This window comes from Dioszegia hungarica (assembly GCF_025882075.1).
Source record: "Dioszegia hungarica strain PDD-24b-2 chromosome Unknown MKK02contig_25, whole genome shotgun sequence".
Classification (NCBI taxonomy): domain Eukaryota; kingdom Fungi; phylum Basidiomycota; class Tremellomycetes; order Tremellales; family Bulleribasidiaceae; genus Dioszegia; species Dioszegia hungarica.
In genome coordinates, this window is record NW_026515779.1 from 15,254 (window position 1) to 29,091 (window position 13,838).

The 13,838-nt window shown below is 57.5% G+C and overlaps 6 protein-coding genes across 6 annotated transcripts; 2 read left to right on the forward strand and 4 right to left on the reverse strand.

The window, feature by feature from the left end:
• Positions 1-185: 185 nt before the first annotated feature.
• Positions 186-1,464, reverse strand: MKK02DRAFT_20090 (uncharacterized protein; the record flags this gene model as incomplete). The annotated part of the gene is made up of 3 exons (XM_053086193.1): positions 186-1,013; positions 1,056-1,180; positions 1,218-1,464. 3 exons carry the CDS (start codon positions 1,462-1,464, stop codon positions 186-188), a joined length of 1,200 nt encoding a protein of 399 aa, XP_052941959.1.
• A 608-nt stretch (positions 1,465-2,072) lies between these two features.
• Positions 2,073-5,273, reverse strand: MKK02DRAFT_35267 (putative AMP binding protein; the record flags this gene model as incomplete). Its single annotated transcript, XM_053089131.1, has 7 exons — positions 2,073-2,150; positions 3,475-3,508; positions 3,542-3,791; positions 3,824-4,168; positions 4,200-4,617; positions 4,649-4,919; positions 4,951-5,273. 7 exons carry the CDS (start codon positions 5,271-5,273, stop codon positions 2,073-2,075), a joined length of 1,719 nt encoding a protein of 572 aa, XP_052941960.1.
• A 346-nt stretch (positions 5,274-5,619) lies between these two features.
• Positions 5,620-6,695, reverse strand: MKK02DRAFT_30058 (uncharacterized protein; the record flags this gene model as incomplete). The annotated part of the gene is made up of 2 exons (XM_053087962.1): positions 5,620-5,771; positions 5,804-6,695. The coding sequence occupies 2 exons, from the start codon at positions 6,693-6,695 to the stop codon at positions 5,620-5,622; spliced, it is 1,044 nt and encodes a 347-aa protein (XP_052941961.1).
• Positions 6,696-7,416: 721 nt separating this feature from the next.
• On the forward strand, positions 7,417-8,480 carry MKK02DRAFT_30059 (RTA1 like protein-domain-containing protein; the record flags this gene model as incomplete). Its single annotated transcript, XM_053087963.1, has 3 exons — positions 7,417-7,706; positions 7,748-7,968; positions 8,014-8,480. 3 exons carry the CDS (start codon positions 7,417-7,419, stop codon positions 8,478-8,480), a joined length of 978 nt encoding a protein of 325 aa, XP_052941962.1.
• A 971-nt stretch (positions 8,481-9,451) lies between these two features.
• On the forward strand, positions 9,452-10,494 carry MKK02DRAFT_40485 (RTA1 like protein-domain-containing protein; the record flags this gene model as incomplete). Its single annotated transcript, XM_053091115.1, has 3 exons — positions 9,452-9,741; positions 9,776-9,996; positions 10,040-10,494. The coding sequence occupies 3 exons, from the start codon at positions 9,452-9,454 to the stop codon at positions 10,492-10,494; spliced, it is 966 nt and encodes a 321-aa protein (XP_052941963.1).
• A 358-nt stretch (positions 10,495-10,852) lies between these two features.
• Positions 10,853-13,507, reverse strand: MKK02DRAFT_40486 (galactose mutarotase-like domain-containing protein; the record flags this gene model as incomplete). The annotated part of the gene is made up of 8 exons (XM_053091116.1): positions 10,853-11,491; positions 11,633-11,859; positions 12,009-12,574; positions 12,608-12,711; positions 12,757-13,063; positions 13,205-13,291; positions 13,345-13,378; positions 13,429-13,507. 8 exons carry the CDS (start codon positions 13,505-13,507, stop codon positions 10,853-10,855), a joined length of 2,043 nt encoding a protein of 680 aa, XP_052941964.1.
• Between the last annotated feature and the right edge of the window lie 331 nt (positions 13,508-13,838).

The following is a 13,838-nucleotide window of genomic DNA, read 5'->3' on the forward strand; positions in this document are numbered from 1 at the left end:
GATGTTGAGTCGCCAAGTGAAGGCAGGCAGCCAAACCTTATCTTGGCTCCAGCTCCAGGCACGACTCCGCTTCACTTCTCTTGTCCTTGATCCGCTCGCCGTCAAGCGACGAAGAGCGGATGAGTCAGGATTTCCCTTCAGCGAGCGCGGTGTGGGTCTGCAGCAGAAGCCAAAAAAAGAATGCATCACAGCTTTGCTTGAGCCGGCAGATCAGCCAGTACGAGATCCACCGCGCTCTCTGCATACCCCCAGCAGCACTGCCATCCGGCACCTCCATGCCCATAATTGTAAACTACCTTGACCCTCTCACCGGTCTCCAGCTTCACCTCTGGCCCTCGCTCCAGCCTGACTCCGTCCTTCCGCGATGGCCTGAACCCCACCAAGTGAGTGACGACCATCCCATCCAGCGCGCCCTCCTCTCCCGTCTTCATCTCATCGACCTTCTCCGGCGAAGGCGGACCGGACACCGCTAGAGCAGGCGCTACCTGATGGGCCGGCTGTAGATCCGGGCAGATCTCGAGAGCGCGCCGGAGTATATCCCTACTCGTCTCTTCCCTGGGATAGGGGTACCAATCCCCCTCCTCTCTCGTTCCACCTAGTATCACCTCCCCGTCCGGTCTGGGGATGACATACGTCCGCTCGCCGCCCTCTCCGCCGTCCAGACTTCCAAGCTGCCGAGTGAAACCATTCCGGACCCATGGTGCTCGGACTTTGACTACCTGGCCCCGAGTAGGATAGACAGTCGTATCTTCGACGCCGCCGAGCGAGATGCTTCCGAGTCCAGTGCATACGATAACGGTACTCGGGGCGGACCCGATGAGGGAGGTGATGCCGGTGTGTGAGAGATGGGAGAGGGAGGGGAGGTGCGCCCGGTGTATCCGCCCGCCGAGGCTGGAGATCCGTGCAAGGAGACGGTTGAGGTACGTGAGGGGCGTCATGGTAAGGGATGTAAAGGCGATAGAGTGGTCGGCGGGGAATGAGAGCTTCATATCCCCTACGGAGTTGATGATGAACTGGAATCAGCTCCTCCCTCTTTTGATCTAGATGCGACTCACATCGGGATGCTGCTCATATATCTTCAGATGCTCCTTCGTCCCCACATAGAACTCGGTCTGTTTGAGCAGCATCAGACCCGTCTTCTCCCCCTCTTTCCGCCACTCATCATACATCACCTCGAACGCTGCCTGTCAGCTCTCATTCTCTCTATTGGGTGAGACCAGGCTCACTCCTCCGATCCGCCTTGGACTGGCGCGTATCCGAATCATCCGCAAAGCTCAGATGATGGGCTCCGGCTATTGTTGAAGCATACCGCGCGTCAAGCGGGTCATTGGGGAGATGGTCCGCGATGACATGGACCGGGATCTTGCCCTTGCGTACAGGGGCGGACTCGAGCAGTCGCACGGCGGTGGTCAGGCCGATGATGCCTGCGCCGAGGACGACGATAGGTGCAGGAGCCGAGGGCATGGTGAGTGATGCTGATCGATCTTGTGAGGCCAGTTAGGACAGGACCTTCATAAAGATCAGAGCAAGAGCCAAACACAAGGTGGACCAGGTCGACCACCTCTCGGCCCGAGTTCCGCCGGAAGGTCGGATGAGCCAATTATGAATTAGCCAAGCCGCCGCCTTATCAGCCTCTTCGCCTGGTGCTCGCCGCGGCGCTTTGCTCTATCTGCTATCGGCGAGGGCTTCGGGAGTTGTTCTGGCGCCGCTCCCAGCAGTCCGCACGCTGGGACCGGTAAGATGAGAAGATATCGACGGACATCAACGCTGGACTGCACGCTCACCTCCACCCATCATCACACACTATGACCCGTCTCATTAAAGTTGCCGCTGCTCAAGTCGGAGCAGTCCACCGCTCTACGCCCCGCTCAGAGGTCCTCGCGCGCCTCATCGCCCTTCTAGAGGACGCGGCGAAGCAGGGTGTCCAGCTTGTCGTCTTCCGTATGTTGTTTTCCAAGCTCAAGCACTAATCATCCTCATTCCTCCGTGTGTGACGAGCTAAAATTTCAGCCGAGACCACCTTCACTACCTTCTTCCCTCGCTATTATATCCCGGACGCGGCTGAACTTGCTTCATACTTTGAGCAAGAGGACGAGAAGGGCGTGACGGCGAGCCCGAACGTTGCTGCGTTCTTTGCGAAGGCTAGGGAGCTGGGGGTGGACGTGCATATTGGGTATGGGGAGGATACGGGGACCGAGCGCTTCAACACGGCTGTCTACGTTGGCGGGACAGGCGAGGTCTTGGGAAAATATCGCAAGGTGAGCAAGCAACGCAGTAGGTTCTTTGTCTTCAGCTGATATCTAGGTACATCTGCCCGGAACAGTCGAGCCCTTCGATTACGAACCGGACACAACGAACCAGCTCGAGAAGCGCTACTTCCTCCCCGGAAACCTCGGCTTCCCTGCTTTCAGAGCCACATCGCTCAAGTCCGAGGCAACAGGCGGAAAGAGTCCCATCATTGGCCAGTTGATCTGCAATGATCGGAGATGGGCGGAGGGGTGGCGATGTTATGGACTGCAGGGTGTCGAGATTCTTTGTTGCGGCTATGTGAGTGGTTGGTCAGAGAGGGCGGGGACTGGACTGATAGGACAGAATACTACTGCGTACGCGCCGAAGCTATGGGGAGGGGACCAGAATATCTCGCGTGAGAAGGCTTACGCAGAGGCTATGGTGAGTGGTCCGGGCTAGTCGAGGCGATGTGACAGCTGACAAGCAGTTTCATCACAAACGTGAGCTTCGTCCTGTCTTCCTCTACCGGCGAAAGCTGATATAGCAGTGGTGATACAATGTCATGCCTATACCAACTCCAGTGAGCCTCTGATCTCATCCCCTTCCCTGATCTCCTCCGGTTCCTCGACGCCAAAGGGCCTCTCGCTGATCCCAGTGTTCTGCATCACCGCCGCTCGGTCAGGGGTAGACGACGGCATCCACCCTCTCATTCCCGGGAGCATGATCGTCGATCCAGAAGGCCATATTGTCGCCGAGTCCAAGACTGAGGAGGACGAGCTCGTGATCGCTACGATTGATCTGGATGAGTGTAATCAGGGCAAAGAGCGGACGTTCAACCTGGGCAAACACAGGCGGGTCGAGGCATATGGGCGGCTGGTGCAGGAGGGTGGGGTGCAGGTACCGCCTGAGCCGTAAGGACATGCTCATGTATCGCTTGCGGATGGCGAGCGACTATCGACTGGGCCTGAGACACCATACTCTTTCACGTTGGACGTGCCTCGTACTGATTCCACCCATCACGTGACTCCCGGCCAACCAGAAGTCACGCGGTACCACTCAGCGCCGACTGACTGCGGAGTGCCCGTTCTGATCGGGGCTAAGGCGCTTCTCCCTCTCATCATCAGGCAAGTCAGTCCTGGGCTCTGGATCGTGCATACTCATCCGATCCGACATACATGTTTGGGCACAGATGTGTTACAACTTTGGCTTTGGTCCCTTCCCACCCGCCACGAACCCGATATTCGCCCTCAGGTTCTTGCGCAGAATCTTGCCTGACGGTCTGCTATCAGCTCAGTCCATACTGAGTACTCACGACTTGGGAACCACCTCGATAATCTCCACCCCGCCGCGCAGTTGCTTGTGACTCGCCACTTTTGCCTTGACCCAGCTCACAATCTCCGCCTTGAACTCTGCCTCCTTGCCCTTCTTCACCACACCCGCCTTGGGGACGATAAACGCCTTGGGGAGCTCCGTCGCCTGTTCTTCCGAGTGGACACCGATGACCGCCGAATCGGCAATACTCGGGTGAGTGAGCAGTAACGCCTCCAGTTCCGCTGGCGCGACTATCGTCAGCTTACTCGGACGCCCAACGTACCCTGGAATCCCTTGTACTTGATCAACTCCTTGAGGCGATCAGCGATCTGGAAGAAACCCTCCTCGTCCACCCATGCCGAATCGCCCGTTTTGAACCATCTCCCTCCCTCCTCTTGCTCGCTGCTGAATGTATTCCGTGTGGCGTCCGGGTTGAGATAGTACCCCTTCATGACGCTGGGACTTTGGAGCCATAGCTCCCCGGCATGGCCAATCTCGACGTCCTCGCCGGAATCGGGGTCGACGAGGCGGGCGCGAAAAGTAGGGATGAGACGGCCGATCTTGGACTGACGGCCGCGTGCGTGTTCGAGAGGGGTGTAGTGGGAAATGGGAGAGGTTTCGGTCAGACCTGCAATCAGACTTGGAATGCCAGAACTCACCGTAAGCTTGGCTGACGATCAAGGGCTTGACCTTGGCTTCGACAGCGCGGCACAGCTCCTCCGACAACGGCGCCGCAGCACTCAGCGCCCCTCTCAGACTCGACAAGTCGTACTTGTCCACCTGGGTCGAGTTGCGCATGTTGACGAGGACCGGCGGGACGATGAGCATCCACGTCACCTTGTACCGCTCAATAGCGCGGAAAAAGGACGTTTCCTCGAAGCGGGGAAGAACGACCATAGGCACGCCGACGGTAATGACTTGATGGACGAGAAGAGCGAGACCGTACATGTGCGAAAAGGGGAGATAGCCGAGCACGACGTCCTGACCGCGCTTGAGGGGCTCATAGACCGCATTGACAGCTTGGAGCTGGGACGTCATATTGTAGTGTGTCGTTTCGACCCCTTTGGCCACGCCAGTCTACCATCAGCTCGGTCGAGGGTGGACATACCGTTCCGGAGGAGTAACAGAGCCAGGCCGTTTCGTGCTCGTCCCCGTTCTCGAATCGTTCTGGCTCTATAGGCTCTGCCCAGATCTCCTCGATATACTTGTACCCCTCCACTTTCGCGGGAGTGAGCAGGATGATCCGGTCCGAAGGTACCGAGAACCCCTTGGTCCGCCCGAGCTCTAGCGTCTTGAGCAGCGTCGGGAGAACATCCTGGCTGACAAAGATCAGAGAAACGCCGGAGTGGCTCAGCTGGTGTAGCAGTTCTGGCGGGGTACTATCTCAGCTACGTCAAGTCCAGAACTCACTATGCGTAGTTCATAGGCGAGACGCGTAGACCGCCCGCCAAACTCCCATAGACCGCATTACACCACTCGAGGCTGTTTGTTCCGACCACACCGACCACGTCTCCCCTCTTTAGACCCAGCTTGTGCAGTCCACCCGCTAAGCGCTGAGCCTGGATCCGGACATCCTCGCGCGAGAGGGTCTTGCCAGTGAGCCCGTCGATCAGCGTCGGGGTCGAGGGAGGGATGTCGCACGCGCCATCGAGCTCGGGGAAGAGGTGGTGGAAGATGGACTGCCGGGGGAGGGGAGGGGAAGGGAGGGAGGAGGTGTAGATGTGAGGCGGCATGGTGTGAGTTGAGTGGAGATGGATGTGGGGCAGTGGGGAAGAGATGGCCGAGTCCCGGTTATATCAGCTAGGCGATATGCCGTAAGGCGGTCCGGGTCAGTGGCCTGTGGCAGATCCATCGTGGCGGACAGGTTCACTGCGGCCGTAGCGGCTTGCCCCTGCGCTGAGATTAATCAGAACGATATTCAGACACGCCACACAAGAAGGTCTCCATACAACACCAGCGTATCAGTCTATCGCTGCCCTCTCGCTTTCGTCTGGGTCTGGGATGGTTCATACCCGAACGACCGACTTTGGTCGTGACTCGTATACCTGCTGCATGACGGTCGAGAGCACATCTACTTTTTCAGTCTCGAATCCAGGGACCAGAAGTGCAGGAGGAAAATGCCTTGTCTTTCTTGATGGCGCAGTTGAGGCACGAGTAGTCCACGGTGCGCTTGGTCGGGCATGCCCTTCTCGTGATGTACGTGTGATGAGGACGAGGATACTGTTCCTGGTCTGATATCAGCCGAATTAGAGCTTCGACCCACGCGCGACGTAAGTATCTTCCTCGGACATGTCAATATAGCTAGGGCAGCCCGCAATTTTGCAACGGATCTTGTCGTCTGCCGTCGCACAACTATCGGCCAAATGCATTGATGGGTCTAAGGGGTCGTGAAGAAGCAGATAAGCTGGAGTGCTTTTGCGCTTGTCGCCATATCCGGGTATGAGTAGGTATCCAGCTTCTGCCGCAGTATGCGAGCTCCATCCGTGTGGCACCAGATAGCGAAGATGGTATTGGGCTCGGTCATCCCCCTCGAGCTCGTCCCGGACTTGATCTTGCGCGGTGTGCTGGGATCCGATGAGGCCGCCAGTCTGCCCTGTGGAGTCACTCTGCATGAGGCTTCCTGGGTGATTGCTGCTCGGACATTGCGGGATGGAAGCACCGCCTTCAGCACCTTCGGGATTCGGAAAACCCCACGTCGAGTCTCCCTCCACAACGTGCTGCCCATCTCCATTCGTGCACAACGTGTCACCTTCTCCTGAGTACCCGTCGTCCTGCCACAGATCTTGCCCTGGGGTCTCTGGGACACGAAGACCCTCTGTGGACTTTCCTATGTCGTTCCATGAGAAAAGCCACCTTTGTACCTCATCCTGCATGTCCTCCACACGTGAGGGCCAGGCATCCTCGTCTTCCACTTGCCCCATGGCGTTCTCATCCTGAGGCCCCTCTGAAAATTTGAGGGTGTGAGTGTCATCCGAGGTCTCGCCGGTGCTGCTGTAGGGCCTCTGAGTTTGCTGTCGCTTCGATGCCCTTTCGACATCGTTCGAGTGCTCGATGTCTCTCTTCCTCGTGCAGCCACTTGGTTCCCGAGGATTTATCCATGTGTCCCACCACTTTTCGATCGCATCGGCGATGGAATCAGGATATTCGACATGCATCGTGGTGGCTTTTCAGGGCTGCTCGCTGTTTTTGACGTCTAGATGATTGTGTGTAGTCTAGTCAGGGCGGAAGACTAGTGAAGTGGCTTGCCAAAGTGCGGTATGAGTGGTGATAAAGATAGTGGCAGTGAGAGCTGGCCGCCCTGATGGACTCCTCATCCAATGCCCAAATGGGACACCGAGGGATGGTGATCTTTTGAGCAGGCGACACGCGTTTGAACTGTGCTGTGCGGCTGCCGAAGGATCCTTGGTCAAGGCGAGACACGTTTAGTATGTGGTGCACAGCAAGAGACAAACACGCCAAAGGAGCTGCACTGGCACGCTGCTCTCTAGTCTTTGTCAAGTGATAGGATGAAGACCGCCTTGACAGGCCATCTAGTGCCGAAAGCCGACTCACACTCCTGCAGGCTGCCACAGTGCCACGCGGCCACATTGCTGGAAATACATACCTCACGAGCTGACCCCTGAAACCCCCGGAACACATGCCGTGCCTGATCTGCGCCACTAGTGCGGGGTATGAAACACCTGCCTCTTTGGGGAATTCTCGGATGTGTACGTAACACTACTCGGCCAAGCCGGAAAGTCTGTGCCCACTGCCCGAATAACGGACCCATCCTTCCCCTTCATGTTATAAGTCACCCTTCTCCCTTCTCCCCACTCATTCGCTCATCACTCGTACAGCACAGCATCAGCGAGCCACACACGCTTCGCTCAACGCATCATGGCTACCCCCTCCTCCACAGCCTCCGCGGCCGCCGCGACCATCACCAATTACCTCGAAGTGCGCTCGCCGTACGACTATACGCCCAGTCTCGCCCCCGGCCTGGCCTTTAGTATCGTCTTCGGAGTGATCACTCTCGTCCACTGCGGTATCGCCGTCCGGTACAGGAACTGGGTGGCCTTTGTGGCCTTGATCCCTGGAGGTATCCTCGAGATTATAGGTTGGGCGGGCAGGCTATGGAGTCACTACAAGGTGCTCAACTCCAACCCCTTCATCATGCAGATGTGCTGGTGAGTCCTCACCTATAATGATGGACCTGGCTGATACTCAGTCTAATCCTCGGTCCAGCGTTCTTCTCAGCCTGGGCATACACCGTCCTCGGGTACTGTATCATGACCCTCGGACCCGCATACTCCCTACTTCGGCCCAAAGCATACATCGCCATCTTCGTCACGGCCGACGCAGTCTGTCTCGTCCTCCAAGCTATCGGTGGTGGTCTCGCCGCGGTCCGCGCCAAGTCCGGTAACAATGTTCAGATGCCCACCCGAATCAGTAAGCCAACCCCCTTTTACTCGTCCATATCACGCTAATCACCAGTGCTCTCCGGTGTCCTCGTCCAGCTCGGCACAATGACCATCTTCTCCATCCTCGCCGTGGACTTTATCGCTCGCGTCATCTCTCGGCGCCCATATGCCCGTCGCGTCCGGTCGCTCGACCGCCAAGGTCTCTGGTCCGGTGTCGAGACCGCCGAGGACGTCGCCCCCTCCACCCCTCCCCTTGCCGGCTCGGACGCGGAGAAGCACATCCCCGCATCGGTACACGGTCTCACTGCCGCGGACCGCGCGCGTCGTCTCCGGAAAGCCAAGCTGTTGCTTATCGGTACAGCCTTTGCCTCGGCCATGATCTACGTCCGAGGCGTTTATCGGTCGATTGAATTGGCGCAGGGATGGTCGGGCTACCTGATGACGCACGAGGTTTTCTTCACGTGGCTCGACGGCTTCCCAATGTTGCTGTGCTATGCGTCATTTGCGGTAGCGCACCCAGGGTGGCTGATTGAGAAGTAGGCGGAAGGGGGTGCCGGGTGGTAGAGGTACGGGACGAGGGGGAACGGGAGAGTAGCGACGTCGAGGATGCTGCGAGATGTCAGGACGGACAATAGGGTACGGGGGCCGGGTTCGGTATTGCGCGCTCGAGAGGAGGACGGAAGGCGGTGAAATCGTCGGGTCAGTGAGATTTGTATACAGTATAGAGTTGCTTTCGGGTCGATTATTCAGTGCATCTGGGTATAGTTGTCTTAGCTTTTTTAGATAATGAGATCAAGTAGATGAAATCAGCTTTGTCGTCTCCCTGCTCTAGCTGTCTCTTCAGCGTCTCTTCTTTATGCCATTGGCGCGCTAGCGGCGCAGATCTAACAGGGTCAGGCACACCACGTGACCAAATACCATGTCAGTCGGAGCAAAGGTGTCTATCTGACGCAGCAGATGATACATACTCTATTGTACACTCGTATCGGGTCTTCGCGAGTCTGAGTACGGCTCTGATCAGCGCGGGGCTGCGCCCTCCACATAGCAGAGGCGTGTAGACCAAAAGGCGCTGAGTGTGAATTGTAAGTCGGGAGGTCAGCCCCCCACGGTCAGCGAGCCATCCCCGCATGGCTCGGACTACAGGAAATACATGGAGGATGCGGTCAGGCTGAAGGTCGGAAAGCAGGCCGGTCGACGTCGAGGGACTGCGAAGAGGTAGGATCAGTGGACACGAGGCGGGGAAGAGGGAAGAAAGCTCCGAGCTCATGCCCGAGTAAGATCTGAGATCTGACCGGCGGCTGCGGTCTAACTGGTCTAACACTTAGTCGGGCGCCGACCTTGACTCTTCGCCTACTACTTTCACCTTCAACCTACTTACAGCTCACAGCCAGAGCACAGCATGCGTCAGGCGACGCAAGTTTCCGCAGCTCCGCTCGCGAGGTATATATTACGGAGCGCCTCAATCCCATCAAAATGCCCAATCTTCCTCATACCCTTCTGCTCACCTCATCATGGCTACCCCTTCCTCCACATCCTCTGCGGCCGCCGCGACCATCACCAACTATCTCGAATTGCGCTCGCCGTATGATTACACCCCCGAACTCGCCCCCGGACTGGCGTTCACCATTGCGTTCGGCCTGGTCACGCTGGTCCACTGCGGTATCGCCATGCGGTACAAGAATTGGGCCGCTTTTGCGACACTGGTCCCCGGCGGTCTTTTGGAGATCATCGGCTGGGCGGGCAGGTTGTGGAGTCATTACTCTGTGCTCGACTCTGACCCCTTCATCATGCAGATGTGCTGGTAAGTCTCAAGAAGTTACACAACTGATAATCAGCCTCATTGTCGGCCCCGCATTCTTCTCAGCCTGGGCATACACCGTGCTCGGATACTGCATCGTCGCCCTTGGTCCGGCGTACTCGCTCCTCAACCCCAAAGCCTATCTTGCCATCTTCGTCACGGCCGACGCCGTGTGTCTCGTGCTGCAAGCGATCGGAGGTGGTCTCGCCGCCGTCGCGGCCGAAGCAGGGACTGATACTGACGCGCCCACCCGAATCAGTACGTCGCTCTTCTTCCTGTGTGGGTAAACGCTGACCATCAGTGCTCGCTGGTGTCTTGGTCCAACTTGGTACCATGACCATCTTCTCAATCCTCGCGGTGGACTTTATCGCTCGCGTCATCTCTCGGCGCCCATACGCGCACCGCGTCCAGTCCCTCGCCCGGCACGGCCTCTGGTCTGGTGCCGAGGTCTCCCCTTCCACTCTTCCCCCCGCTGGATCCGACGCGGAGAAACACACCCCGGCGCCATTGCACGGTCCGACATCAGCCGACCGCGCGCGTCAACTCCGGAAGACCCAGCTTCTGCTCATCGGTACGGCATTCGCTTCGGCAATGCTCTACGGCCGGGGAGTGTATCGGTCGATCGAGCTGGCGCAAGGGTGGACGGGCGAGTTGATGACTCACGAGGTATATTTCGTCTATCTAGATGGCGTTCTTGTCGTGCTGGGATATGCGGCGTTTGCGGCGCTGAACCCGGGGTGGTTGATTGAGAAGTAGGCGAGGTAGACGAGGGAGAGACAGGGAAGGCGGGAAGGAGGGAAGTGTCGGGCCCCAAGTAGGGGAGGATCGAGGAGGATATGGCGCATAAGAGAGTGGATGATCTGATCTGATGTGCCCTGGTCTGACTGGCAGACATTAGGATCGGTCATGTAGGTGGCTGGAACTGTTGTCTTGGCGTGCTGTAGTGTTCAAGAAGCAATGTGATAGATGACGAATGCTTCATCGCCTCCCTATACTCTCTGCTCTGTCTCTCGCGGTCTGCCTGTTCCCTGCTTGTCTTGCTTTCCGAGCTCACTCCAGATTCATCTCACCCGATTATATACCTACAATCCACCTTTCACCTGCCCGGCCGAGCTTACTCCCCAATCTCCAACCTCACCGCATCATACAACACACTCACACTATAGTTCCTAAAGTTGACATCCCCCCCGCTCGCATTATACGGCAACGCCAACTTGAAGACATTCACCTCCCCACTCGCATTCCGCAACCAGTTCCCCGGGAACGTCCACTTCTTCGCTAGGGTATAGCACGCAATCCCACTCCGGTCAGAGCAGGACGACGACTCGTTATACCGGATCGTCCACGCCAAGCTCTCTTGCCTCCCATTGACATTGACGGTGAGGTCGACATTGGAGTAATTGGACGATGGCTCCGGAAGGTCGAGGTTCCCACTGGCCGTCCGAGCGCCGGCTAGCTGGATGGTGAGAGTCGCGTTCTTGCCGGTCGTCGTGAAAGAAGAGTTGACGGGGGCGTTGACGGTCCATACGTTGACATTGTCGATGATGTAGCCGGGACGGGAGTAGGTTCCGCCGTATCGGGAGTAATGGACGTAGTTCCAGTCTTTGGAGGGAGAGGAGACGCCGATAGTGTAGTTGACGCCAGTGGGGAAATCGGTAGGGAAGTCGTGTGCGCCCCAGTATTGACGGTATTGTTCCTGGTGCAGGGTGTGGTTGGGGTCGGGGGCGAAACCGTGTCGGAACTCGCCGGCGGTCTGGGGGTCAGCCAAGTCCAAAAGGCGAAAACAGACATCAGGGCGGAACGTGAAGACGGGATAGAGAAGGTACAGGGAAAATGGAGGTATAGGCAGAGTGCGAAGAAGAAAAGGCAGCAAGCGTCAAGAAGGTAGACTCACCTTGTCCGGCGTCCCGATCCTCCAGAGCTCCTTCCCATGGTTCTCCCCCTTCCAGACCACCCATAAAGGCGCCCCATTCCCATCTCCCTTGGCTACGACCACCCCGTCCTGCTCATACTGCCCGAAGACGCCCTCGGCGTAGATGGTCAGGCGGTACGTTCCGGCCCTGACCCGAGGAATGTGGACGGTACAGTCTGAGGAGACGTTGGACCAGTATTGGTAGGCACCTGGACGTCAGCTTGAGCCAGTATAGTGTGGAAATGCGCGTGGGGAAAGCGAGCGGACAGACAAGTCTCACGGGGGAGAGGGGGATTGCGGAAGGTGTAGGGGGTGATAGAGTGTCATGGATCTCTCGGGGTGGACCTGCGAGACTCACTTGAATTGCCCACATTATCCTGGAAGTCCCTACCTATCTCACTCAAGACCGCCTTAGCCACGCCCGCACCCTTCGGCAGCTCAATCTTTGCGTTAAAGTCCCCCCGGCCCGAGCTTGGCACATAACCAGGAACCAGCCCCGCCACCTCGTCGTAAAAGTCCGCAGCGAACGTGCGATCCCCTTTGGCCTTGGCGTCCTTGTACAGATCCTGCAAACTCCCATCCCGATTAAAGTAAACGAAGGACGGTCCAAAGATCCGATCAAACCCGCTCGTCAGGTTCAGCGTGGACGCGCCGCGGTGATTGGACAGGTAGTAGTTGTAGATGTTGGTATCGACGACCAAGTCCGATCGGAGGGGTCCGCCCGTGTATCCTTCGAGCTCGTTAAAGACTGTCCAGAGGCCGAGGGCGGTCCCGTTCGAGTTGGACCCATCGGCGTAGAAGCCGTGCGCGAGGTGATCGCCGTACATGTCGGCGTATTGGTACTTGGTAAAGTAGTCGGAAGACTCGGTCTTGTAGGGGTTACCGGCGGTAACGTTGTAGTACCATGTTGCGTCTTGGACGACACTGCTATCAGCTGTGATCAGGGAGGGGACCTACACTTGTTTCGCGATAGCAGCTTTGGAAGGCAAGGTCGCGTATTGCTGCTCGTTCGTGACGAGCTGGGTCCAGATGGGTGTGTTGGGCGATAAGACTTGTCGGAACTATCATTCAGCCCTTGCTCCTGTTGTCTCCTCGAGACCACTCACCTCCTGGACATTCCCCAAATTCACCCCCTGCGTGCCATTATCAAAGCGCAACCGCGTAAAACTGTGATACCCCGCCTCCCCATCTCGGACAAACCACCACTGCTGGAACTCCTGCCCCGTAGGTCGGTAGGTGTCGTTCATGATGAGACCGATCCACGCCTGACCGTTGGACGAGGTGCCTTGCTTGACGGCAAAGGTGGCGTTCTTGCTCTCGCCGACGTAGTAGTGTCGAGAGGATTGGGGGTTGGGGTTGGAGGGCGACCAGACGGAGGCGTTGACGGCGGGGATGCAGTAGCAGTCAAAGTAGCTGAGGCGTCAGCGGGGCGCTGCGGAACAAATGCGTATAGGAGGGTCAGAGGGAAGTCGGGAAAAGGCAGAGCTGACTGAGAATGGAAAAGGAGAGGGAGAGACAGCATTGAGGACGTAACGAGGGAAAGGGGGCACTCACCCCATACCGATCCGGCCAGAGACGGGACCCAGAACGTCAATCCCGTCATATGTCAGACCAGTCATAGCGCCCAAGGTCTTGTTGACTCTGCTCTGATCAGCCGAGTATTCTGGGAGCGGGGTATGGGCAGGTAGACTCACGAGATATAGACTCGGCTTGTCGAGAGCGATATAACTGGAAATCAGCCTAGGATCTTGTCAAAGTGGAGTAGAGGTGGGATTTACCATCTGTCCCGTCCTTGTAGGAGATAGCAGCCAGGGCAGTCCCGGCGAGGCCGAGAGCGCTGGCGAGGTTGAGCAGCATCTTCATTAGTGCACCTTCTGGTCGAGATCGATCAATAGGTCAAGCAGTATGGAGTACAGCAGCTGGACCACTCCGCTCGTTCCTTGATATATTAGAGACAGTCAGAGCAGCTCGGCATTAGGCGCTGGGTGACGGGGCACCGGTTCCCGTACCCCGGACCAGCCATCTGGACAACTGGACTGGACAGTGGTAGATCTACAACCCGCCCTCCGTCCGGGCCGGAGATAAAGCCCTCGGCAGGAATATGCTCCATATCTCCCGAGGCTCGCACTTCCCGCGGTGAGACTGAAATCATGAGGATATGCAGAACAAGCTTGAAATAGAGCATGGG